We start from the raw sequence: 26,844 nt of genomic DNA on the forward strand, positions 1-26,844 counted from the left end.
ATGCACACAGCCTGGAGCGAGGCCTAAAGGGTTTGGAGGACTCTCATCTCTGAACTCAGGAACTCACCAGCCAGGTCCTCCTTCCAGGACCAGCCCACACTGAGAGGCTTGCGGGAGTGAGAGCAAGTTGAATAGGAGAGGGACAACAGAGACTGAGGAAAAAAGGTTCCTGAAAGGAAAGAGGAGGAAATTTCCACCAACAGTAGAAGAGAGAGTTTTGTCAATTTGGAACACGCCTTGTTCTAAAAGTTCAGGAAAACCAATTTCACATGAAAACGAGCCACAGAGAAATAGTGAGGGCAAATCCCACACAAGGTTTTTATGAGATAAAAGAAAGTAAGAAGGAAAATAGCACTCCTGAAGAAAGCATGCCAAAGAGACGTGGTTTCAGAACCATTCAGAATTGTAATCTGCCATCCAAATGAGCTAAAATTCATTAAGAAAATGATATAAAATAGAGGGGACAATATAAATCAGAATTAGGAAAAGTTAGAAATTGAATGCCAGAACTCAGGAAACTAAATGAAAAAAAAATTAAAATGAAAGAAATTAAATGAAGGAAAAATCACTTCAGAAATGAAGAGCAAACTAGTAGGAATACAAGATGAATATATAAAAAGGTAATGTTTAAGAGAAACGGAAGGTGGAAAACTGGAAAGTTTTTAAGATCCAAAAGAAATAAAGCGATTTTTGAGAATTCAAGAGAAAGTGATAAATATTGAAGAGAGGCAAGGAAATCTCAACATGCGGGTATTGGGAGCCTGTGAGGAAGGAAACCAAGCAATCTCCTGTGTGCATCACTCCAGTCTCTGCCTCTGTGTTCACATGGGACTTCTCTTCTGTGTCCCCTCCCCCACCCTTGTGTTCTCTCAGAATAATGACACTTGTCATTAGACTTGGTCCCACCCGAATAATCCAGGATGATCTCATCCGGAGATCCTTAACTCAATTACATCTGCAAAGATCTTTTTAAAAATAAGGTCACATTGGCAGGTTCCAGGGATTATGATATGGACGTACCTTTTTTTGGGGGGGCCACCACTGAACCCTCTTATAGTTGCTGTGCTAGGAGGCAGCAGACACAGGATTTGAATTTTGTTTTCTAATAAAGGAGCTAAAGGCAAATTTTAACGTTTCCAGCAAATTAGCTGTTCTTGCCAAGAAACAGAATTAGCATGCTTTATAAATAGCAGGAAAATAGGAGGTCAGCCTGCCCCCCCCCACCCCCCACCTGGAGGCCTCACCTGGCTCACGTTCTGCTCGGCCTCAGGGAAGCGTCCAGGCACTGTGTGAATGAACATTACTTGGGCCGTCAGGGATGCGCCGCTCATTCTGTTGAGCTGTTTTTCAGACGCTCGAGGCAAAGTTAAAAAAGCAGACAGAGCCCTGTCACCAGAACTCAGGATGCTCACGTCTACCTGTATTGTAAGCGGCCACCCCTTTCCCAGCGCAGAAGTAAAAGCTCCTTTGAAAGAGTCATACATCTGGGGCGCCTGGGTGCCTCAGTCGGTTAAGTGTCTGCCTTCAGCTCAGGTCATGATTTCAGGGTCCTGGGATCGAGTCCCAGATTGGGCTCCTTACTCAGTGGGGATCCTGCTTCTCCCTCTGCTTCTTCCGCTCCCCCCTGCTTGTGTGCGCTCTCTGTCAAATACATAAATAAAATCTTAAAAAAAAAAAAAGGTCTTACATCATAAACATCTGCAGGTGAAAGTGAACAAAATCTCCTTCCCTTTGGAGCCTCTGCCCTTCTGCCTCCTGAGCTGCTGCACACCCCCACTGTCCTTAAAACGTGAGGGTCCTCTCGCTCTTGGCTCTGACAGGTTCGTCTGTCTCGCCCACTAAGGTGTAAGCGGATTATACTGATTTAGGGTATTCTCTCAGCCAGCTTCCCCTTCACAGACGTCTTCATGCCTTCGTCCAAAGGAGGGACCGATCTCAAACTGCAGACAAGACCGTCGACAGAGCCAAAGAGAGGGATATTTGGCAGCAAGAGAGAGTCTCCCTCTGGCCACGGAGCGTGCCCGCTCTTCTGGAAGGCGGCATGGGGTTGCTTTTGCTGTGTTTTTTTGTTTTTTTTTTGTTTTTTTTTGTTTTTCATTTTCCTGACTCCCCAGTGACCTTAAGCCCTGAAAACCAGGGGATTAGTAACCTTCACAACTCGGATACCAGGGAATTTCACGGGTGAGGAAGAAAGATTACAACTTTTTTAATGGATAAATGTGCAACATTTCCCTATGAAGATCCTTAGCACAGAAACAACAAGGGGAGGAGAAGTGGAGAGGTGTGTGTGACACCCACGCACGCACACACGCTATGTGTATGATTTCATCCTGCCCCTGTTGCCCTGTCAGGCTGCCCCTCCTCGTGTCCGTTCAGCTGCAGCTCGGGCAGCCTGGAGAAGGAGAGAGAATGGGGCCCCAAAAGGCAACCGACCGGGCCTTTGAAACAGTTGGAATCACTCTCCAAAGTGTCAGGGAAGAGGTGAAGGAAGAAGGGGGGAAGGGGAGGGAGGGAGAGTTCCCCTTTAAAAGAGGACATGTTCCAAAAGAGCATCGTCTCACAAGTGCTTTAGGTTGCTTGAACCCTGGTCACTTTTTGGGCCCAGGATGTGTTTTCTGAGGCCTGTGGAGTGAGCTGTTGTAAAAGTTAAACACTTCTTTCAGGCTCCCTTTTCCGCCTGGCTCCTCCCCTCCTCTTCTCCCCGCCCTCCCAGCCTCATGTTCACCCCACAGGACTCGAAGATAATAGGGACTGTCTCCATCCTGAGAAAAGGCAGCCTGCTTGTTTAAGTTTCCTTGGAATAAAGAGAACCCGGGAGGGAAGGGACCAGGCACAGCTGAACCACACAAAGGAAAGGCTCTCCCATGCCAGTGACGGGGCACATAAGGCCCCGTCCAGAATGAGAATGAGTTCTGCTCTTGTTACGCTTTGCAAAGGAATGTTCTGTGGACTGTGGCCTGCACAAGAGATGATCCTGTGTGGTTTAAAAGAGCAAGAGGGGGAAAGAAAGGATATGCATTCTTCTTTATTCAGACACCCGTAGTAGATCATCTGTGTTAGAGGGATCACGCAAATCCAACGAGATCCTTCTGTTCTCTGCACCCCTCCGTTGCCACTGCCAATTAGAAAACCTTGCACCAGCTTTTCCCAGCAGTTTCAGTTTGCCCCCTAAATCTATTTGAGGAGCATTTCAATTCTTAATATCTATTTCCCTACATTTTTCCCTCTTAAAAATGGACCTCTTAAAAAGTGTGCATAAATATCAGCAATATCTTTCTGCCCTGCAGTGTGAGAAATGCTGCCCTTAATTGCCTCTGTCCCGTAGAAGTCCGTCTTTCAGTCACATATCTCCTTCAGTGGAGTCTCTCCTATCCCAGGTGCCTCACTGTTCATAAATTAAGATCATTTGCAGTGATTACTCTTCACTGGTATGAATAAAAACTTGCAGTATGTTAGCAATGGTTTCTAAAATACCTGAGGAAGGGGCATTCCATATTTAAGGTCAGGTGTGTGCATTTCTTAAGGAAGTGAGCCCCCCCCCAAGAGTCGCCTTTCCTCATTCCATTGCCCCGCACACATTTCGGAGTGAGACAAGGGCAACCTTCCTGCCTCTCTTCCCTTTCCTCTGCAAGATATCAGGAGAGACATATCTGTGTTTCTCTCCTTACACCTAAATTGGTTCTTACCTCCAAATTGCCAGTACTTATCGTCAGGCCCATTTGCACACACAAGGCTGAAAAATACTAACCCAATTCTCCAAGGGTCCCTAGATAAACTTGAGGTAGTCTATAAACTTCGAACTTGTGGGCAGGTATTTGTGTGCATGGGCCTGTGCCTTTCGAAAGAGGGTCCGTAGCTCTCACTGAATTCTCAGAAGGGTCCATTATCTCTGAAACAGAAGTGCAGCTCTAATCTGTGCCCCCTCCCCGTTGTCACTACACGCTCAGTCATCTCTCTTTTCAATAGAACTTTAGTTAAAATGTTGATCTTTTGTTCATCGTGAATTTTTTGCATTCATTCTGATTTTTTCAATAACGTGTTAAAATATTATTTTTCCCAAAATATATGTTAATACTTTTCATGCTTATTAAATTCAGGGCACTGACTTAAATTTTGCACCTGCAGTGAGTGCTTCACTTGCCTCACCCTAGTCCAGGACTTAAATGGGCTTTCTTCCTCCAGTCTTTCATCTGTTCCAGTCCATTCTCTACATCTCCTCGTGAGCCATCTCCCCAGCCTGCGATGCACACTGATGATGCTGGACCCCTCCTCAGAGCCCTGTGCTGGCCCCATAGCTCCTGCCAGAGTCTTCACACAGCCTGTGAGAACCCTTGCTCCAGTTTTGAATCCCCACTGAGCTGCAGAAAAAACTCCAGTCTCCTGGAGAGGTGTGGCAAAGTACAGCTAATCTGCTATCCAGTCTCTTTCCTACCCAACCGCCCAACATGCACTGAGCACTTCCCATGTACCAGACTAGTCTTTATATGGATTATCTCGTTTCATACTTAAATTTGCCCAGGGAGATGAGTACTGTTCTTGGCCTCATTTTACTTCTGGGGAAACAGGTTCAGAGATACAACTTACCTAAAACCACTGAGCTAGTAGGTGGCAGGACCAGTATTTGAACTCAGGGCTGAGTCCAAAACCCAAGTTTCAGTCTAAAATATGACATGCCTCTCACCACGTTGGGCTTGCTGCCCAAAAGCAGAAATGGGAAGGACTCTTAAGTCATGTTTGTGAGGATGAGTGGCAGGCTCTGGGCTGGTTTTGCCATCAACAGGTTTGCTGATAAAACCCTTTTGTGAATAAAACTGAGTGAAAGCCAAAAAAAAAAAAATCCACAAAATGAAGTCTATAAGAAAAAAATTTCCCAGGGAATTGAATATGACTTTGGATCTACACATGAACATATAGTATTCTTGCTTTTGGGATTTGGGCCAAAAGACGTAAGTAGAACCTTCTAACCTCTACTCGAATCCTCAGTGCTGAGAAACGGTAACCTTGAGGACAAAAATAGGAAATGTTTTGGAACTTCTAATTCCCTAGTGACAGAATTTCTGTGCTGAAAGCGATTTTGATCAAATAGCAACTCCAAGGTTAAAGGCAGACCCAGGGAAATGAGAATGCTGGGCTCGTCGGAGTTACCACTAAGACCAAGACCAGTGTGGGAGCCTGGAGGCCTGGCTGTCAGAAGAGTCTCCTGGAAAGTGCTCTGGGAAGCAGCTTGAAGGGCTGTGAGGATTCTTGGTTTTACTTCGGAGAGTTTATCCTAAGGTAAACCCTGCCTGCCACAAATCCCTTTGCAGAAGGCAGAGGGGGCCCTCTGGGCACTGCTCAAAGTTCTGGATCTACGGCTAAACCAAACCTGCCACGAGAAGTTGAGTTTATGATTGATCATCCCTAATGCCCTTGCATTGTTACCATGCATGGCAGAGTGCAAGGGATTTTTATATCCATTATTACATCCTTTGACCCGGACGCAGTTCATTGGACTGATACCAAAGATCTGGGGCTGGACTTCTGGTCCTACGCCCATTGTGACCTTGAGAAAGTCCCTCTACCTCTCTGGGCTTCCGGTCCATCAGCAAGTATAGTTGTACCAGCCTTAGCTGCCTCACAGAAGAGTTGTGGGATGCCATGGATGGGGCCACGTATGGTAATAGCGAAGAACTGCACAAAGCTGAAGTAGCCTACCTGATGAGAATGGTGTCGGGTAGGGGAGGGGTGGCAGTCGCAGGCTGCAGAGCTGGCCCAGGGGTGGATTGGGGATCTCTGTACAGCCTGCTGTCACTGGGGGACCATTGTGTGCCGAGTGTGACGTGAGAGGCGCTGAGCAGTCTCCATCAGCTCCATGCGTGCACATTTTAACTCATAACAGGTGCACCTAACAATGAGCAGTTTTATCTCCCAGAAGGTAGAAGAAATGATGAGGGGCACTACGAATTTGGCGCCAGGTCTGGCAAATAAGGAAGAATCAGTTGGCAGAGTGGGATGATGGGAACTTCTGGTGAGAATGAAAACATCATCTTAGAATTAGAAAAGAGAAATGCAAGACATGATCAGATGTGCTTTCAGACATTTAGAGGAGAAGTACCTGTGGTCTCACAATCCACAGTGCTCACACACAAGGCAGAAGACTCAGGGTGCTTTTGAAAGTGAACTTCTGGGGCGCCTGGGTGGCTCAGTCAGCTAAGCGTCTGGCTCTTGATTTTGGCTCAGGTCGTGACCTCAGGGTTGTGAGATTGAGCCTCACATTGGGCTCCACGCTCAGCAGGGAGTCTGCTTGAGATTCTCTCTCTCAAGTAAATAAATAAATCTAGAAAAAAGAAAAGAAAAAGAAAATAAACTTCTGACATGGGCTGCACAGGGCGCTTACTGGGACAAGGGGAGGAAGGCAGTGGAAGAAGCTGATGAGGCTGTATTGGAGACATTCTCTGGGGATCTCAAATTTTAAAATAGTTTTTTTTTTTTTTAAGTAATGCAGGCTTAATATAAAGAATTGGGAAATAAAAAATGAAAAGGAGACAGTAAGCATTACCTATAATTCTACAGAGTGACAGTTGGCCATTAATATTTTTATGTTTCCTGGTGATATTTTTCTATGCATTGTTTGAGATTATCACATATACACACACATGCTATTTGGTATTCTTCCATATGAATAGATACTCTTTATAAATATTCTGTGATTGGCTGCATAATTTTCTGTCAGAGATGTTGTCCACGTTTGCTTAGGTAGTCCTTATTGATGTTCCCAGCTTCCTGCTAGTAAAAATAACACTGCAATGAACATCTTTGTGCATGAACGATTTCTCTATATCCTAGTTTTTTAAGGTAGATTCTCAGAAGTTAACATTTTTAGGGCTCTTAAATTACCACCAAGTTGTTTGCCAGAAAGATCATGCCAGTTTTATCTTCCCGCTCTTTTGTGTGTACCAGCCTAATCTCAAATTTTAAAAAGATCTATATAGTAGATGGAAGAAAAACTTACTGAAAAGGAAAACGTACAAGAGCCATGTTTGGACCTAGAAGGCTAAAACTAAGTGAGCTGAAAATTCACCATGGAAGCTGCTTAAGAGAACAATGAGTCTTGTGGGTGGTTTAAGAACAAGGACAGTGTCAGGGCGCCTGGGTGGCTCAGTCGGTTAAGCGTCCGACTCTTGATTTCAGCTCAGGTCGTGATCTCAGGGTCCTGGACACTGCACTCAGCAGGGAGCCTACTTGAGATTCTCTCTCTCCCTCTGTCCTTCCCCTCCATTCTCTCACTCTCTCTCAAATAAATAAGTAAATCTTAAAAAAAAAAAAAAAAAAAAAAGGAGCACAGTATCAGCACGCTGATTGGAGCAGATGGAGTGACATTGACAAGTGGCAAAGAGAAAACGAAACTGTTCAACTTCTCTCTTTCTTCTCTCTTCCATCAGGGAAGATGATTGTCAGACTGAAACGAGTATTGCAAACGCTGACATAAGGGAATTAAAGCCCAAGATGGGAGAATTGATGTAAAAGTGAATCTGAGTTGTTCTAAATAAATTCAAGGCTCTTGGCCCAGACAGATGACATAGGAGAATGCAGAACTTACAAGGCTGAGCTCACTGCAGGCCACTACGGTGATCCCTGAGGGTTGCAAGAAATGGAAGAGGTACTGAAAGAAAGAATCTGAACCACTGTTCACCTGATCATTCAGAATCGGAAAGGAAAAGAGAGTGTAGGCAAAGACTAAAAACAGCTAGCAGGATCTGACTTCCAGATGAAATTCAGGACAGATTTTGAGACATACATGTTGTGAGCACTTAGGAAAAAGTTGTCCTTTCAGAGCCAAGCCCCCGCTCCCTCTCTTCTCCCTCTAGCCTCTTCAGCCTCTTCAGTAAGGCTGTAGTTACATATTTATGGACATGAAGAAAGCATTTCATTGAATTTTAGATGGTGTCTTTTCGGCGGAGCTTGAAAAATGTGATCTAACTACCAGAGTATGTACACGGGTTGATCAGTGAACACTTGTGCCCAAAAGGAGCCAACACCTTGATCCGTGTCCATCTGCAAGGAGGTAGCTGGTAGGTCACTGGAGTGCTACCATCCCAGCCCTCACCTCATCAGCATTTTGTCAGGAACCTGTTGAGGTGAAGGATGCTTATCAAAGCTGCAGATCACATGAAGGTGTGAAGTATGGTTGTTACTAGAAATAGAACCAAACCTGGAGAGACTGCAGCACGCTGGAATGATGGTAAAAAGTAACAAGATGAAATCTAATATTGATTAACATATATTTGTACGGTTGGGTTCCAAACACCAGCTATGTATGTGCCGGGAAGGGCAAGTAAAAAAGATGACAGTAGTATGAGTAGCTAATATTTATTAGGTGCTTGCTGTATTCCACATACTGTCTTATGTGTTTTATATTATCATCATTTGTATAATCTTACTCTGTACTAGCTTTATGGCCTCTTCACATTTGATAAGCACATCGTCCGTGATTCACTGGTACTTACTCATGGGTTGAAAATTGTCCCCATTTTTCGGCTGAGGCAAGTGAGATACAGAGAGGTTGAGTAACTTGTCTGAGGTCACACAGCTGGGAAATAATGTGCTGGTGCGCAGTGCCTGCCCATGTATCCACCGTGGAAATTCACACAACCGCTGAAACTGTTCTCTGGCTCTTTTTAAAATCAGGACTTTATTTTGATGTCCTGCCAAAAACACCAGATAAGCTTAGGCAGAGAGGTAGATGGTTAATAAGATGGACTTTGGGCCAAGCCAGCTGGCTTGTCCGTTTCCTGGCTATGTGACTTTGGCCGAGTCAGTTCAGTTCCCTCTGCTGCAGGTTTTCTCCTTTGTAAGTCGAGATAGTGATTGCTTCTATCCGTACAGTATTGCTGTAGGGATTCAATGAGTTCTGTACAGAGAGCATTGGGAACAGTGCCTGGCACACAGTAAGCTCTTGTAAGGATTTGCTCTTATTATGAGGTACTTGAGAAGCAGGATGGCAGCATTTGAAGAGTTGGGACTGTGGAGCCAGACCATCTGGGTTTGGATCCTAGCGCCACCATGGCCAGTTATGTGTGCCGCATTTTTTGCTCATCTATAAAATGAGAATGAGAACCTCTGTAGAAAATATTCAGTCGAAGTGCCCAACAATTGTCAGCTACTATTATCAGCAGAATTCTATTGTCCAGAGGAAGAAGGGTTCTGGTCCTGCTCCCGGTACTATGTTTAGGGATGGGAGCTAAATCTGCTCTCTGGAAGAGGTGGGCGGGTCGGTGAGGGTCTAAAACTGCAGCAGAGAAGTTATGTTTGGACCAATTTAGGACATTGAATCTGAAGGCAAGATGACTAAGCAAGGAAGTGATAACTTTCCTCATTCATGTCAAGGGTTACAGAAATTGTTCTGTGTCAATGAATCAAGTTATGACACAGCATAAGAGGCTTAAAACAGGGAATCTGGGCCAGCTTCATCGTGGTTCAGCCTCTTAACTTTTCCCGGCTTCAGTTTCCTAATGAGTAAAGGTGGGTGGGAGTTGGGCTAGATCATCTCTGGGATGTCTTCTTCTCTTTTACAATGCGATCCTATCAGCCACAGAATCTGCATCAAAATCCCGTTTACACAGAGAGTTTGGGACAAAGGGTGTTTTTGATGAATGTATACTGTAGCAAAAGAGCTTGAACTGAGTAACGTTCAAACCAGTGCCATCACCCCATGACTCTGAGCCCCCTGTTTCCTCTGTTAAACTGAAATGAGAACATGACGGATTTCACGGAGCTTCTGTGAGAATCACGTGAGGTTATACATGTGAAAGCACCTAGTCAAAATGTCATGTTTATTATTGCCTTAGCCGGTTTATAACTTTTCCAAGAATCAGAATAGAAGAAAACACTCTTAAGCACTGCAGTCTACTGAAAATAATTTAATCTCTTTTCCGAGACTCAGAAGATCATTCAGGAAGTTACAAAATCTCAGGGTCATCGTCATGAGCAGGGAATAGTTCGGTAGAAAAAAGGTCCTGGCTGTTTGTATCCTTTGGTTTTTCAGATTCAGATGAAGGGGGAGGGTGTTGACAGTTAACCCAGAAAGGAACAGAGATCACGTACTCAAAGCCCCTCATTTAACAGAGGAAGCCACAGAGAGAGAAACTGCCCCAAATCAGCTGTTAACTAATGGGAGCTTTGGGGGTTAAGTCCAGGTTCCTGACTCCCAGCGCAGTTTCCATCCTTAGGCTAAACACAGCTCAGAAAGCTTGAAATCAGGCTAAGAATGTACTGATGAAAGTGGCTGCCCCTTTGACCATGGAATCGAAGAACTATTAGAAGGAAATTTAGGGCCTGGGTGTATCATTGAAGGGTATGACACCATGAACTTCACTTGACCCACTTGGAAAAAAAAACGCAGTAGAATTCTTAGGAATTTTGTTAATCGCAGCAGTTCATTTCTTCTGTACAAAATTCTTCTCAAATATGCTCTGAAGTGAATTGACATTAAAAATGCAGGTCTTAGTATGGCTCTCATGGGCTTATGATGTGCACGGGGGGTAGTGTAACAGAGTGCAGAAAAAGGGTCTCTTCCTTTTACTAATGATTAGTAACATCTGTATTATTCAGCTTTGTTGAGTTAAAGTCGCAAGAGACAACCGTAAAGGCGGTTCTATGTGATATGTTCTCCCTCATCTTGTCTATGTGGCTTCCGTTACATTAGCAGCTGTGAGCCAGGGCAAGTCTCAAGGCCAGTGCCTATGAGCAGCGAGTAGCCAGTGAGGGCGGTGCTGTCTTCCCGATGTGTTCAAAGCAGAGTGCCACCTGCATCTCCCTCCTCTTCCCATTTATGAATCTACTTCTCCAGGGATATACAGATTTTTTTTGCTCTATTTTTAGTCTGTTGACAACCTGAGGACGCCTCCAAGGATCAAAGTCTGGGATGGGGAGGATTGAGTTCACTCAGTCTTTTCTGAAGCCCTAATAGATGCTGCAAATCAATCTGAATTCTGACTCGGGGTGGGAAATGTGTGCGTAAGCACAGCGTGAGGGATAAGAGCACGGACTCTGAAACTAGACTCCCTGGGTTTGACTCTCAGCCCCTCTTGTTACCATGGCCATATGACCTTGGGCAAATCCCTTCGATGCACTGAGCCCGAGCTCCCTGATCTCATGGGGTTGCTGTGAGCATGCAGTTAAACGAACTTATATTTATAAAGCGCTTACAATAGTGCTAGATGATAGATGTGCTTAATAAATGACTATTAAGCAAATTAAAGGGTCCTAATTAGACAGAGTTGCCTCTGGGCCCAAGGCTCTATTCCATTTAGACGCTGTAACTCCCAGGCCTTAGGGCTGTTCGGTTTGAGGAAAGGGGGCTTCTTTTTCCTCAGTCTTTCTAGTGAGACAATGAGGAAATAGCACTAGGACTTGACTTTGAACACCGTAGTTTATCAAGCCCCTTTCCAGAAGCTCGGGCAGTGTGTTTACCTTTTCTTCATGCTAAGGGAAGAGTAGTGACTCTGGTCAGTGTCCTGGGTGGCCTCAAGCAGGTAGCTTGGTCTGTTGGGGTCACTTTGGTAAACCTGCTAGGATTACCATGGTATTCCCTGGACTGACGGTGACTCGATGGGCCCCTTTTGCACACAGCCCAGAGCACTCAAGTCGGTTCCCCGGGAGGGGGTTTCCGCGGTGGCTCTGCTTGGCTTCAGGGACTGGGCTGTGGGAGACATTAATGGGAAGTGAAAAGAGAAACTGTTGCCCTTCACCAGCAGGGCTGTTTGGAGTGTGTGACTCTTCTTGTATTTAGGGAAAAGATTACTCATGAGTATTTTCTTCCATAGAATATAAAGAACCTCAAATTACTACTTGAGTCCCCCACCCCCTTCTCACCCGCCTCCCTCCGGTTCAGTGAATCCTCTGCAGACACTTCAGCATTTTACTCTCATTTCCCCTCCCGAGTGGGATTCGGTTCTGTATTTGCTCTGGCACTCACATTTCCAATAAGCTACCCCATCGTTTTTCCTGTTTCTGATTGAGCATCTTCTGCCCCGTGGCCCGCCTACCACCAGGCTCTTTCCTAGGCCACGCTGCACTGGAACCTCACACCCGGCCCCAGGATCTGGTTATACCCATGCTGTTCGTGTGAAGGAGAGGAAGGGGAAAGTTCCTAGTAACAAATCACTAATCACTGTGCTGTTCCTGTTCAGAGGTGACACCACTGACAATAGGAAGTAAACGTTAAGGTTTCTTACGGGTTCAAAAGTTGAGATCTTGCAGAGCCATCCTCACGCCCACCCCCATTTCATTGTGATTGAGATACGTGTTTTCAAGGTCACTGGAAAGAGTAGGGGCACCCTTTGTATCCAAGGACCATTTGAAATGGGCATTACTTCTTGGCATAGTTAAGAGTCAGAAACAAAACCTTGAACTCTTTAGTGGCTGTGTTTTAGTCTCAAGATCATAGAGCAGTAGCATACTGCACATTCTTATTTTATGATGCCACTTTTTTTCCATGTAAAATTATTAAACGTACAAAACAAGAAAAAACTCTTAAATGCCTATCTCTGATTAGGCCAGTGCCCATAGTTCTTTCTTGGTGCCCTACATGATAGCCTACTTTAGAAAGGACTTCCCCAGAGCTAAAGGAAGCCAGCTACCATTCTTCAAAACTAGACTTTGCAAAGGAGCCACCTGGAAGACAGAGCCAATAGTCATGCCCAGAGGCCCTGGACCTTCTCCAAGGGATCTGAGCTGTTCGTTCCCTGGTCCACTAGGGAGAAAAAGCAGCCCATCCAAGTAGACCAGACAGTTCTTTGTGATACTTAAGGATGAAAAGGTGACTCTTTCCAGGATCAAGCTGAAAGGCACTTTTACAGCACACTCAAGTCTCCTTAGCAAGTTTAAGTCACTTACTGGAGAGACTGAAGCTCCTCTTATCAAATCCTGATTCCATTGTACTTGAACTATTAATTCATGCAGTACAGTTTTAGAGAATGAAGCTTTGTTGTGCAGCTAGCTTCTTCCAACCTGTCCATTCTCATTTTGGTCTCAGGACTGCTTTCAATTCTTAAGAATTATTGAAGACCCCAAAGAGCTTCACTCATATGGATTATATCTATCTATAGTTACCATATTGGAAATTAAAACTGAGAATTAAAAAAAATGCTTACTAAAAAATAGTAAGCTAAGCTTATATAATTAGCATAAATATATATTTATGAATATATCTTCCAAAACAAAAAAAATTAGAAAAATGGCATTGTGTTACATTTTTGCAAGTCTCTTTTGCAAATCGTAGAAGATGGCTGGATTCTCATATCCACCGCAATATCACATGTCATGTAGCTTCTAGAAAATTCCACTCATGAACGAACGAGAGTGAAAAAATTCAGTAACCTCTTACTATTGTTATGAAAAGAGTTTTGACTTTATAGACACCCTGAAAAGGTCTTGGGAACCTGAGGGGTCCCCAGATCACACTTTGAGAACCACTGTTCTAAACCACCTGAATGATATATCAAAGATTTCCCATAACAGCAAAATGAAATAAAAATATAGACTCACAGTCCAGCATCCAGAAAGATCCAGCCTGAGCTACCCTCTTAACCTAAGCTGCAGCCCTCCCTTTGGTCCACTACTGGTCCTACTTAGAGTCCAAGTACCACCCCCGCTAGGAAGTTCTAACATCAGAAAAGTAGAATAAAAAGGCAAAAGACCTTTTATCCTTACTTTGCCCTCTCATTCCCAGAGGCTAGCCTGATAGTTTCCCAGAGGCTGAGTGAATTGTTCTTCCTGGAAGAAGTTTCAGGGAACGCTTCATTATTTGGCAGCTCTCGAAGGTCAAGCCCAGCTCTGGAACATTCTCACTTCAAAAGGATAGTGGGTGACAGTCAGCTCAGTTGTGATTCTAAGGTCCCCTCCAAAGCACATTGACATCTGTCATGACCATGTCAGGCCACCGAAGAGCCTCAGCTTTAGGGCATACCTGAGATCAAGACAGCCTCAGGAGCTGGACAAGGAAGGACGGGACACCAAGACCTAGGGTCCATTAAAGACACAAAAAAGGATTTGTCTTCTCATTTTGCTTCTAAATAAATAGTTCATCGGACCATAATTTGGCACTTACAAATCTTGAGCTTTAACTTGGGATTCAGAGTTGAGCATAAGGGCTCTTCAGACGTGGAGACTCGATTTTATTAACCATTCAGAAAGCTTTTCCCTTTATTCCAACTGTCTGACAAGGCCTTTTTTTCTTCTCTCTCTCTCTCTCTCTCTTTATGCCTTGCTCTCTCTCCAACAGGCTTGCAGCCAATTTACTGGAGCAGGGATGACGTAGCCCAGTGGCTCAAGTGGGCTGAAAATGAGTTTTCTTTAAGGCCAATTGACAGCAACACGTTTGAAATGAATGGCAAAGCTCTCCTGCTGCTGACCAAAGAGGACTTTCGCTATCGATCTCCTCATTCAGGTGAGAGTCTGGACCCTTGACACGTGCTCAGCTGGGACAATCTGCTAGCCATTGGTTGGTCTTTGCCACCACTCGTCATGCCCAAGAACTCCCCACAGTAGGCCACCAGGAGCACAAAGACAATGACCTAAGCTTAGGAGAGGAAAGATCCTGCTGACATAAGTCAGTATGAGGGGAAAAGAGGAAGAGTTTCCAGATCAAGGGGAAACTTTGAAGGTTGGGAGAAGGAATCCACTTAGGACCTACAGACACTGGAGCTTAAGGGATCTTGTTGTGGCCACCAAATCAAGAAGAAAATGCATTCCAGCCCTTTCACCCTGCCTTGCTCCTGATTCTGAAACGTTTGAAAGAGATGCTTAGGAGTGAGTATAGGTGGTGAACTGCTCAGTGAAAACCAAAGACAGAGGAGGAAGGGGCATGAAGGCTGCTAAGGTAGATGGAGTGGGAAGAAGAGACATGAGGGAACAGGAGGTAAGGATGGGAAGAAGTGGAGATCCTAGAAGCTAAGGCAAGCTTAGAAATAAACTCAAAGGGCTTCGGGTGACACCCTTTGCGGTACCGAACTGTGTGAAGTGTCGCATCTTGTAGCTTATAGAAATCCTGAAAAGTGCAGGTGGAAGACTTCCCAGGCTCATCTAACTAGGCAGTTTTGTCAAAATAAGGGCTCCCAAGACTCCATGGGAGGATTGGATTCAGTAAAGAGCTTTTGTACCTGCAGAGTGTATTGCTGACCTAGTTAAGACTTCAAATATACTTTCTAATTTCATTTCTTAAACATTATGGATATTTAGAAGAGAGTTATTTGGGAACTCCATATGTGAAAGGGGACCTTTGGTCTGGGGTTTATGCCTCTTGAGAGGCTAGTCAGTCAAGTACCAACAGACCCTCCTCTCGAGTCTCACTGTGGCCAATTTTGATGTAACTTGTCCGGCAGAGACTCTCTTTGTCTTGACAAAGGGCAAAGATCCTGCATAAGGTCTTGGCATAGTTCCAACGACGTTCAACCCTTATTTACTCCTGGAGGCCTGCCAGAAGTTAATAAACTAACCGTCATGAGGAAACATCACCATCACAGGGGGTGAGGTAAGGATATAGAACAGTATCTCCCCTGCTTTTCCCAATTGCAGCAGACCGTTTATATGAGGAAATGATAAAGGGAAGTTTCCCCCAGAAGTAGAGATGTTATTGAAACTTGAAAGTTTATTATCTCTGAAAAACAGATCATTTTTAAGGTTCTACAAAGGAATAGAGCCAGACATCCCTGAAACATTTTGTCTCAAATCATTGATTCTTTCTGCTGTCTCTGAATACGAAAACTGGAGTAACCATATATGTAAATAAAACTAACCTAAAAGGAAACTACATAGTTCCTTTTAATTTAGTGCAAAAATACTTACCTTGTCTGTTCTTGTGAAAACACAAGGGTATACTCAAAGGGGCAAAGTCACCTCTCTGGAGGAAAGGAACTCTTAACTCTTTAGTGTGTTCCAGAAACACCATTCATGTAAGGCAAACAAGGGAAGACACAGGCATGCGTTTTGATGGGATTTGACTTAGCCCTTAGCCTGGCTTTCCTCCATGAGTCTTTAAGTCCCCCCCTGGTCATATCTCAGGTACTCCTTTTTGTTGCTGTTTTTCTCCCTAGTCACCTCTGTCCACTTTACCTAGAAACCAGAGGTTCTCTCTGCTCAAAGCTGGAAGCAAAGATGGGCAACAGCCTCCCAGGAGGCCCTTGCCATTTTCTCAGGTCTCTGCCAGAGCGGGCCATGTGGTAGATGTACAGGATCCCTCAGTCCAGTTAGAGAGAGGGGATGGCATTGAACCTAAAGGCAAAAGGAAGCTGGAGAGGGGAGAGGACAGGGTAGGATGGGGTTTATGAAAGAAGGAATAGAGTTGATTTGGAGCATGAAGGATGGATGGAACTGAGGAGGTGGGGGGAGAAGAACATTCCAGGTCACTGGAGCAGCATTAGTTTAGTGTATTTGGTTGATGGTGAAATAGCCCATCTGATGAAAGGAAAAGGCCGGAGGTGGGAGGCCAGATGAAGTCAATGCGCTAGGCTGGTCTTGAGGCGCTTAGACCCCAGGTAAGGAGCAGTAGAAATTCATTCGGTGAGTATTCGCTGAGCAACTCCATGCTCAAGGTACAGAAGTATGGGCTAAGGAGGTTCAGGGAGAGCAGAGGCGATTTCTGGCTGGCTTGTCAAACAAAAGCTCCAGGGTGTGGTCATGGAGGCAGACTTTGAAAGCTGGGAAAGGCAACTAAGGTGGAGGTAAGGAAAGGTGTTAAAGAGGAACTGTAGGTCAGTTGGTATGGAGATGGAGTTCAGAAGATAAGGCCATGCAAATTCGATCCTCTGTTTGAGACACTGCCCATCGTCACTCATCGCCCCTGCCTGACATGTCTGATTGCCATTTCATACTTGAAGTTCTGCTGACCTTTTCCAGGAAAGCTTTCCCCGATTGCCATCCTGCTTCCCCGACTACCCCCTTGCCGCCTTCCTCTCCTCTACCTCTTCCCTCCTCAGCCTGGGCTAGGTGCCGTTCCTCTTTTATCACAGAGCATACCCTCATTCTGGCGTGGCTTCTGACACACACACACACACACACACACACACACACACACACACACCATGTTATATGTGATTGCTTTCTGTTCTGCATCCCTCTTCTAGAGCAGGAAGTTCATCTGGGCAAGGGGCTGTGTCTTGTTAAGCTGACTGGTCTCCAGCATTTAGCAGAGTGCGTGGCATCCAGTTGGCGCTCAACAAATCTTAATTGAATTATGACCCAACACATGAGTCCCTTAAAGCCCAAGTTGGGAAGTTTGGATTTTATTTTGCAGATAGTGGGAAACCACTGACAGGTTTTGATCAGGAGAATAATAGAATTGGAGCTCTCCCTTTGGAGCAGACCTTGGCCATTGGTGCATAGGGTGGACTCAGAGGGTCCCTAAAAACAGGAGACCTAGTTAGAATGTTCTTGCTGCAGTCCTCATTGGAGACATTGAAATCCAGAACGAGATCAGTGAGAGTAAAATAATAGGACTTCAGGCCCAGAATGGTGAGCTAAGATGAGGAACTCGTGTAGGAAGGGCTAAGACTCATTTTGGCCAAGCGATGCCACAGCATCCAAAAAGACATGTCCTGTTCTGCAGTTGGAATGCTGACACCAGAGCCGGGCCAGAGCAGGGAATAGTAGATGGGAGCATTATCCCCATTATGTTGAGCTGGGAATAAAGAGAAATGTATCCTGTAGGTGATTTAATTAAGGCATTGACCAGAAAGCCATGGACAGAATTTCAAGGTGATACCTGCCAGTAGGGGCTGCAAGAAAACTTAACCACAGAACAGAGGGATGTTGTCAGAGGGTTTGGAAACAGAGCTAAGAAAAAGTTAAGAAGACATTCTCATGACGTGGCCACATAGCAGGGTAATGAGGGCATGATCTACCTGCTGGCATTCTTCTAAGGTAGAGACAAGGTATAGATAGAAAATCTTTTTTAGCTCTCAAATGTCACATTTGCCACTATTTCTTCTGACATGGGCTTTCTGGGTTAGCGTTTGATGTAGTAGATGTCCCGAGGCCCGGGTTCTCTACATGGCTCCTCCACAGGTCCACAATACTTCATTGGCCCCTATTTTCCTCCTCCATAAAATGGGATTTTTCCCATATGGATCCTGAGCTCCCGTCTACTCTTAACAGTTCAGCCCAATTTCAAGCATGAAACAGTGTTCAGCTTCTATTCAGTAGCACAACCTCCTATCCCACAGGCAATGAATAAATACTCTGATTCCCTTCAACCTCTATGCCTTGTAAAACTTATACTTCACCCAATTTTTTTCTGTATTTCTTTGAATCTTTTTTGCTGCCTAAGATGAATCAGCAGCAGCTTCTCACCAGTCATGGGGCTGCTGGAATAAAACAAAAGTATCTGGTTGCCCCGTCACCATGAATGGATGTTTATAGCTTCCTCCCAGCCTTGTTTCCTGCCCGGCCTCACCCAGAATTAAGCTCTCTGTATATGGAAATAACATTCTCCTCAGCACAACTCATTTCAAATGTACAGAGGAGGGAACGGGACCCAGTGGATTATAATTACCTGAAATGTTAATATGTCTTAGGTCCAAATATGGTAGCCTCTCTGAACTCCACATTCTTTGGCCAATATGACAAACTACACTTATCTCGTCCATTTCCAGGACAAGACTTCTCCACTTTCAACTCTATAATAAGGCAGGGAACATGCAGAATGTGCTTTAAGTAATTACATTATCTCCAAACTGAAGGTTTTAAGGCTGAAGATAAATGGGATATTTTCTTTGGAATATCCTCCCAGTTAGAAGATGTAAGATGGTGAATTTATAACATTTGTAAAGCTAAAGAATAAATGGAAGGGAACTGTAACTTTATAAAATTTTACCTGTACAGGATAATTTTACCTACTCTTTGAGCTACTAGACAGTTACTGCCTTAAATGGCCTGGGATGATTTAAATTCAAAGGGATATTTGATTATTTGACCACTCTGAGACTTGAGAAAACACATGAATAAGAAAGAACAGACAAGTTAGCGTTGATATTAACTCTTATTTAGAGTTATCCATTGTAAGACATCAAGGTGGAATGGATTTATGTACGCATTTTTTATAAGAATAACAACAACAAAAACCACAAGTTATCTTCAATTTAATTCATGTTAGACTCTCTATTGATGCTAAAAAATGGAAAATAAGCCTATTTTCAAAGTTCCTTCAGTTCAATTCAGCAAAAAATGTATGATGGGTTTACTAAGTGAATCAGTCATTTAACATACCAGAATGTGATTATTTCTTCCCTCCCCAATGCACCAGAATCTTTGTTTTTGGAAATATGCCTTGCTTGTGACCTTCAAATATGGTAAAATTCCCTTTCAAGGTTAAGTGAAAAATACTGATCTTTATCTTCATAAAATTCCTCCTTGGACCAACTTGCTTAATTCATTTCTCTTAAGCAATGGTAGGTACATTTGCTGGGTTGAATGGCTGGGTCAACTGGCTGTTTTAGAATCAAGGTGCAGAATATGAGGGGATGGGTCACAGGGTGATTATCGTCCTAAAGGGTGGGAGTTGCTGCAGCAGGCATGATTCTTGATTGAGACACCCAGAGTTGGCTCTTTCTTCTCCTTCTGTTTGTGAATGGAGAAAAAAAAAAGTGTAAACACATCAGAGAAATGCTTAGATGGGTCAGTTACAGAAAAGTCATTTAATTTTTTCTTAGCACTTCGCTTTTCCCATTTGTGAAACAGTGGTGATGACCAATCCCCCTGCCATACGGAGTGATATTATAATGTGTAAAACATACAACACTTCCTTTAATAAAGTGCATACTTATTTTACAATATTCGTATTTTCTCACAGGCTTATTTTTTTTTCTCTGTAACATCTCTTTATGTTCTGCAACCAGCTAAAGGCAGTTGTCTTAAGGTATCTCTTTCCTAACCAATTTATTCTTGTCTTTTTTTTTTTAAGATTTTATTTATTTATTTGAGACAGACAGACAGAGCGTGAGAGAGCATGAGCAGGGAGGAGAGGGAGAAGCAGGCTCCCCGTGGAGCAGGGAGCCCGACGCGGGGCTCGATCCCAGGACCCTGGGATCATGACCTGAGCTGAAGGCAGACGCTTAACCGACTGAGCCACCCAGGCGCCCCAATTTATTCTTGTCTTAAAGACAATATTCAGATTTTCCCACAACCAGCTCCCTGTCTGTCAGGATCTCTGTGTCTCAGACATAGATATCAAGCTAAATCCCAAATACTTGTTCCTAAGTAAAAGACTAGCTTATGTTTATGGTTCCAGAGGCACTCTGTATTTAACAAAGAGGCCTGTCATTTAACCAGCCTGCAAAAATGGATTGAGTGGAATTTTCAGAAAATAAGGTCGAACAGAGATGGAAAACCAAGCAGTCCCCCAGTGGGAGGGGGCTGTCATGGCCACCAGTGGGCCCTCCCTGGGCCAGTGCCTGCCTTGGCATTCTCACTGCTGAATTTAACTGAATGACCCGAGGCCTTGGACCTCCTCCTGAACATCTACCACAGGCAGAAAGAACCCAGCAGAGAGAATTTGATGACAGATCTGAAACATAACTCCCACCCTTGCACCATTTTTTTTTTTTTTTTTTTTTTACGAATTGGTCAAAAGGAAACTAAAATCTCTGAATAAAAACAGGAGAGAGTGAGAGAGAACAAGAGGACAGTTTGCAAATTTAAGAATGTGTTACTTCAGTTAATCTTCACATGAGGATATGCACATAGTAAATCATCACCTGAAAAATGCAAATTTTAAGAATGTTAAATAAAAATCTGCTTTCAGCCTACTGAACTCGAGAAGTTAAACGTTGTGAAACCCCAGAGGAGGGGCTCTGGGTAGCCTTGTAGATGACACTATGCATGGGTCCCAGCCTTCTGCAGAACAGGGAATGGATAAGAACTTTAAAAGTGATCAGACTCTTTCACTGATAATAACATTTGAAAAAAATATCCCAAGGACACAGTCCAATGGCAGTGGGGGAAAAAATGCCCTTAGCAATCCTATTTATAATTATAAAAACTGGAAATGCCCAACCCACCCACAGTATGGGACTTGCTAAACAAAGTTGGAGGATGTAAATATAAAGGAATATACTGTGGCTTTACAACTATGCATCGAGCCACTTACTATTTCTTGAATAGATTACACAGGGCCTTGCAGGTCATGTTCAGGACCCCAAAGGTTATTATAAAAACAGGTAGAGGCCATTCAGCATTTTAAGCAGAGATTGGCATGACAAAGTGCAAAGGTGAAGAGTGGATGTGGGCAGTTGGCTTGGCTGGCATTCAGGAACAGTGGTGGTGACCTGAATTAAGATGGGATCAGCAGGGAGAAGGGGATAACACCAGGAGTATTTAGAAGGCAGAGTCTGAAAGTCTTGGTGACTGGTTAGATTTTGGACGAGAGAAAGAGAAGAGTTAATTAAGCATGACTCCTGGGTTTCTGGCCTGAACAACCGGGCATTCACTGTGCTAGGAAACACCATGTGGGTTGTAAAGACTTTGACGTTCAACACATTAAATGTGTGGTGTCTGTACGTCATGTGAAAGGGAAGTATCTAGGAGATAACTGAAGGTTCTGGAGTTGAGAAGAAATGCCTGGCTGGAGTAGATTTAGCATCGATGGCCTGATGGAGGCCATGGGAGTAGATGAGATTACCAGGGAGAAAGACTAGTGGCAGCCTGGGGAGCCTTACTGTTGCAGGGTTGGAGGAGGTGGAAAGAAAATCAGGAGGGGTAGGAACATCCCAAGCCGTGGACTGTTCTAGAAGAAGGCAGATAGATAGTGAGCGCTACTGATGAATATTGCTCAAAGGCAGAGTCCCCAAGTACCGACCATTGCCCTCTGGTTTGACCATGAGGAGGTCCGCAGTAGAAGGGGTGGGAAGTGGCAAGAACAGAGTTGGACAGCTCCTCGGCCAAGCTTGGCCGTGCTGGGACCAGTGAACCAGGAGCAGTATCTGGAGGGGTAGATGGGGAGGAGGGCTGTGTGTATGTGCAGAAAACAGGAAAAACCAGACACTGCTTAAATGCTAAAGGGAAGAATCTCATAGAAAGAGGTTGAAGATACAACTGTGAACTAGAGGAAAGAGAGAGACTGAGCTAGAAATGTCTATGTGAAATGATGTCAACCGGGAAAACACATATTCAATACATATGAATGTGACTTCATGAAACTTGTATAGGCGCTTTAAATACAAAAGTGTTGAAGCAAAGCAAATGGTTTCTAGATTTTTTGAGACACGTCTGTGAATAATCATCAAATCACAAGGGGTGCCATCTATTGAGCCCACATTATCGCAGACATTGGGCTGGTGCTTGTTCATATCATCTCACTTGATCTTCCTATCAGCCCTGCCAAGTCTGTGGCATTATTCTCGTTTGAGACAAAAGAATGTTTCACTAAGCCTGGAGTTAAGCCTCACAGAGAAAGAATATTTGCCTGAGGGCATGCAGCTGACAAATAGAGGACCCAGGGGGACCTGGGACCTCTTGCCCCAGAGCCTGGGCTCTTCCCTCAAAAGGAAAGAAACCTTAACCCCCCAAACAGCATCTGTCTGTTCTCAGTCTTCAGACACTAGGAACATTGATAAGGCAACTTGCGGCAGGTTTGTTCACTCTCTTTACTATCCGTTGGAAACAAATTACAAATAAAATAATAGAATTTCATATTCTCTGAGTGGATGCCTGGCTTTTCACATCAAGATCACCACTACAGAATTACATGTGTGTTTAGTCTGTGGGTTTCTGTGTTGTATGTGTGTGTGTGCATCCGTGTGTGTGTGTGTGTGTCCATGCGTGTGTGCACCCACTCGGGGATATCTAGGTTTTATGGGGCCTGAAGCTTATAATTTGGGGGACACATATGGCTTTAGGGCTCCTCCCAGGAGCCTGTGCAGGTGAAAGCCCTGCAACTCATCAGCTTCCTAGCAGCATCACCTCTGTACGTACATGTATATGTATGAACCATGTATATATGCATGAAGATGTATAGAGAAACCAACAATAGCTCGTGTCCCTTAAACAGGAGCCTTGGTTCCATTGCTTAGTACAATAGAAGCGCCTTTTACAGTTAGCACTAGGTATTGCTTTTCTGGGAAGACAGAGAAGATTTATCATGAATCAAATGGGCCAAGAATTTTTTGACAAGTGCCTTTTGAATTCAAGCCAGTGGTCATTAGCTAAGTTAGATACACAGTACTATGGCTCGTGCTCTTTATTTTCAGCAGGCAAATAAATATAACTTATTTTCGACTCTCGTTTTTTATTCCAGAGATCTTTTTGTTAATACTACTTTTTAGATGTGATCTTCTGTGTATATACGAACATTTTTAAGGTTAACAGGAGAACAGGCTGGGTGTTGGAGAGAACAGGAGGCAGCAGAGATGGGAGAGGATGGGGGTGGGGTCTTTATTTATTGAGAAAACTGTTGTAGACAAGACACATGTTCTCTGTTGTTCCAGAGCCAAAACTAGGAACTGAGGTACATGAGTTTGCAGGCAAGGCCAAGTTCCAACTCAACAGAAGAACTTTCTATCAACTAGAGCTGTCCAAAAATGGTTTGCTTATGTTTGTGGCCGGCCGCCCATCCCTGGAAGTACTCAGCCAAAGCTACTTCTTGGCAGGGGAAGGGGAGGCAGCGGACTTCTACTGAACACAAGTTTGAGTTGATCTAAGTAACCTCTAGAATCCTTTCTAAGATTCCAAGCTATTATTGGGCATACACTCTTACTGCCCAACCACATGTACCTGGGCTATGCACCATAAGTTGGTTTCCCCCCCATAGTCCTAATGCATTTGTGCTAAGCCAGGCACATTCCCCAACTGAGCCCCTGGTTGCTGAGGAGACATGTCTGTGAATGGACTGATCCATCTATGGCCATCCTCTACAGTCTTCAGATTCAATTTTTTCCTGGCTTGGAATGTGGGACCTTTGCCCCATGCTCACACCCACTAACCAGCCATCCCAGGTGGCACTTACGAATGTGATCTCACTAGTTCTCATCACGGGCTAATGGTTTAGGTAAGGAACTGGCAGAGTTCCACTTGATTCACCCCTCTCCTGCTTTCTCTCACACACTGAGACAGGAACTTTCTCTGCCCGGCTCCCTTTGCCAGCTTTGGGATGAGAGACAGAAGAGAGCCAGCACAGAAGCCTGGGAGAGTCTGGGGTGGAGGGCCTGTCAGCCCTTCTGTGGGCCTGCCCAGCAGGCCCAGGGGAGGGGCTCAGCAGGAGGGGTCCAGAGAAGCCAAGACGGGTGAATGGCCTCAATTAACCTTTGCCCTTTCTGCGGGGGGAACATAACAATGACCATGACCCACGCACTGGTTGTTCTCCATGAGAGACTGCCTTAAGGGTCTACAGGTCTGTCCTACACCACTGTAATAATATCAGTAAGAACCGTGATGGTGGCGGGGATAGCTGTGGTCACAGAAACAACTCATGTTTGCTGAGTTCTTGCTGTTTGCCGAGCCCCCGTGATGAGCTCATTACAGGGATTACCTCATCCCCTCCTCACGCGAATTCTGAGGTAGATGCTGTTAACATGGCCATTTTGTAGACCAAGGAACTGAGGCCTAGAGAGGGTAAAGGACATGCCTAAGACCCTGGTCTGACTCCAGAGCCTAGACTCTTCCCCGTTCTGCTTTGTTGCCTCGCTTTCTGTATGTACATAGAGAAATGGAAACACAAAAAAGAAGTGACCTGCCAGGTCTTAAATCAGCACACAGCAGAGCTTCTGGAGCCCCAAGAGCGACCTCTGATGAGAGGTCAACGGGTAACACGCATGGCACACACGCCTGCTCTAGGTGCTTCGCCACACTCCCCTCGTTGAACCCTTGCAGCAGACTTGGAGGGTAGATGTCATTTGCACTTCACAGGGAAGTTCGGGGACTTGTTCAAGGTCACCGGGTGCAGAGGGGCTGGGCGGCCTGCATCTGCAAGTCTGTGCCTTCCCCGCCACATCAGCCTGCCTCTCTGAGCGAACAAAGTTGAACACCCTCACAGACACTAAATTTGTATTTCCTGGCCTCCTCTTCCAAAATGGATACACTAATTACTGGCCATTTTTTTTAGTAATACTAATCATCAGGAACACATTTTTCGGTACTGCGTTTTCTCTTTCCGCGTACTACCGAAATAAAGCATTGCTCAAACCCACAGGATAAAACCCAGCGGGTGTGAGGCCATGGAAATTAAGAAAAGTTCAGGAAGACATTACACTACACCAAAAGAAACAAAGTGTTGATTAGGGTCTTATTTTTGTAAGCGATTAAAATATGAATCATTAAAATAGGACTGTATTTCAGGCTCTGTACCCTCCTCTCATCAGAGACGACATTACCATGACTACTAGGTTCAGACTAGATGTGCTCCAAGCTTTCCCAGCTCAAAAAACGCACTCGTGTGTGCCACAGTTCTACCTTCCACAGAACATTCTTCCAAGTCTGGTGCAGAAACCCTCTGCGTCCTCTCGCCCATGTCATTAGCAGGAAATGCCCAAATGACATGCTGGCCTTCAGCTCTTTAAAGTCTTTTTCTTTATTGAGTCCTAATAGTAAATAGTGTCATTAAGTAATATTAATAACCACCCAAACTCAAAGGTAGAGGAAGGAATAAAGTCAAAGCAAAGACACAAAGGCACCTCAGGAATCACTTAGAACAGAATATCCTCGAACTTTATTTGGTACAAATGGTTGGCAGAAAGAAAGAAATTAATCTGGAGCGTTTCTTGGGTTCAGACAGAATTTAAAAGAAAAAAAAATTTAGCAGTAGCCCAAAATAAGCAGTCAAATTAAGTTGTTAATTAAAGTATCTGTTAAAAATGGCTAAAATTAGAGACAAAAGCCCATTGTTTGGTACAATTGTTGACTGCATATCTGTGTATGGAAGGGCGTAGGGGGACAGTTAGAAAAGCCTATGGTATATTAAAGATTAATCACCCACCCCTAAGGGGTTTTGAGCACCCACCTGCATTTTTGAACTTGGATCTAAGCTGAAGGGGTGGGACAAGACCATGCATGACAGGTTTTGGGGGGCTTTTTTGTGCTTTTGTTTTTTTGGGTGTTTTTGTTTTGTTTTGGTTTGGGTTTTTTTTTTGCTAATTACTCAGTGGACACTTTAAATACCAAATATATCAGAACAGAGGGCCCTAGCTCAGACGAGCCCCTACCATCCTCTGCAAGGGGCTGACATCTAGAGATGATTTTCTAGAGACTGTAGAGCCTTGGAGCAATGCCGGTGTGTGTTTTTAAAGGAGGTAAGCATCCCAGAACATGCCGTTCTTTATAGGGTATCTTCAATAGTCAGCACCTCTGACGGGCTTGTGCATTTTTTTCATCCTCAGTCTCTTCCTGCCTGGGATTAGAGTGGGTTCGAAAGGCAATTTTTTTCCATTGGAAGATCTCTATGAAGAATGTATGAATTGCCAGTGGAACATTAAAAATTTTCATACTTAATGACTTCATAATCCTTCTTTGGTTACTCTGAAATGCAAGCAAAGAATGATGGGAAAAGAATATTTTTCACAAGAATAATAGCAATAAATTAGAATCGTTGAAACGTCCAATAAAGTCTGGTGCATCCGTGTGATGGGCTCTCATTTTGCAGCTAGTGGAGCAGTTCAGTAACGTGAAGGGAAACAGGTACGAAACTAGTACAAGCCTGATTCTAACTATAAAACCATAGGTGGTAGGGATAGGACTTCTTTCTCTTAGTGATAGGATTATAGGTGATTTTTGTTTTCTTTCTGGTTTTCAGTGCTTTTTAAACTATTTCCGTATATTGCACAATTTAAAAAGTCCAATGAAAAAGCGAGCACGTGGCTCCAACCCTCTGTGTTTCCCCCTCAT

General features: G+C 44.3%; 1 protein-coding gene across 4 annotated transcripts in view; it reads left to right on the forward strand.

Annotated features, from left to right (window-relative positions):
- ETV6 (ETS variant transcription factor 6) overlaps positions 1-26,844 on the forward strand; it is a 232,147-nt gene that overhangs the window by 169,925 nt on the left and 35,378 nt on the right. For all 4 annotated transcript variants that reach the window (XM_028119824.2, XM_028119825.2, XM_028119826.2 and 1 more), the window contains one exon: positions 14,264-14,428. In XM_028119824.2, the coding sequence (XP_027975625.1) occupies positions 14,264-14,428 (165 nt within the window). The remainder of the gene's footprint in view (positions 1-14,263; positions 14,429-26,844) is intronic.

Source organism: Eumetopias jubatus, unplaced genomic scaffold, assembly GCF_037043125.1.
Source record: "Eumetopias jubatus isolate StellerSeaLion01/CBP00866 unplaced genomic scaffold, mEumJub1_p1.0 scaffold_8, whole genome shotgun sequence".
Taxonomy (NCBI): domain Eukaryota; kingdom Metazoa; phylum Chordata; class Mammalia; order Carnivora; family Otariidae; genus Eumetopias; species Eumetopias jubatus.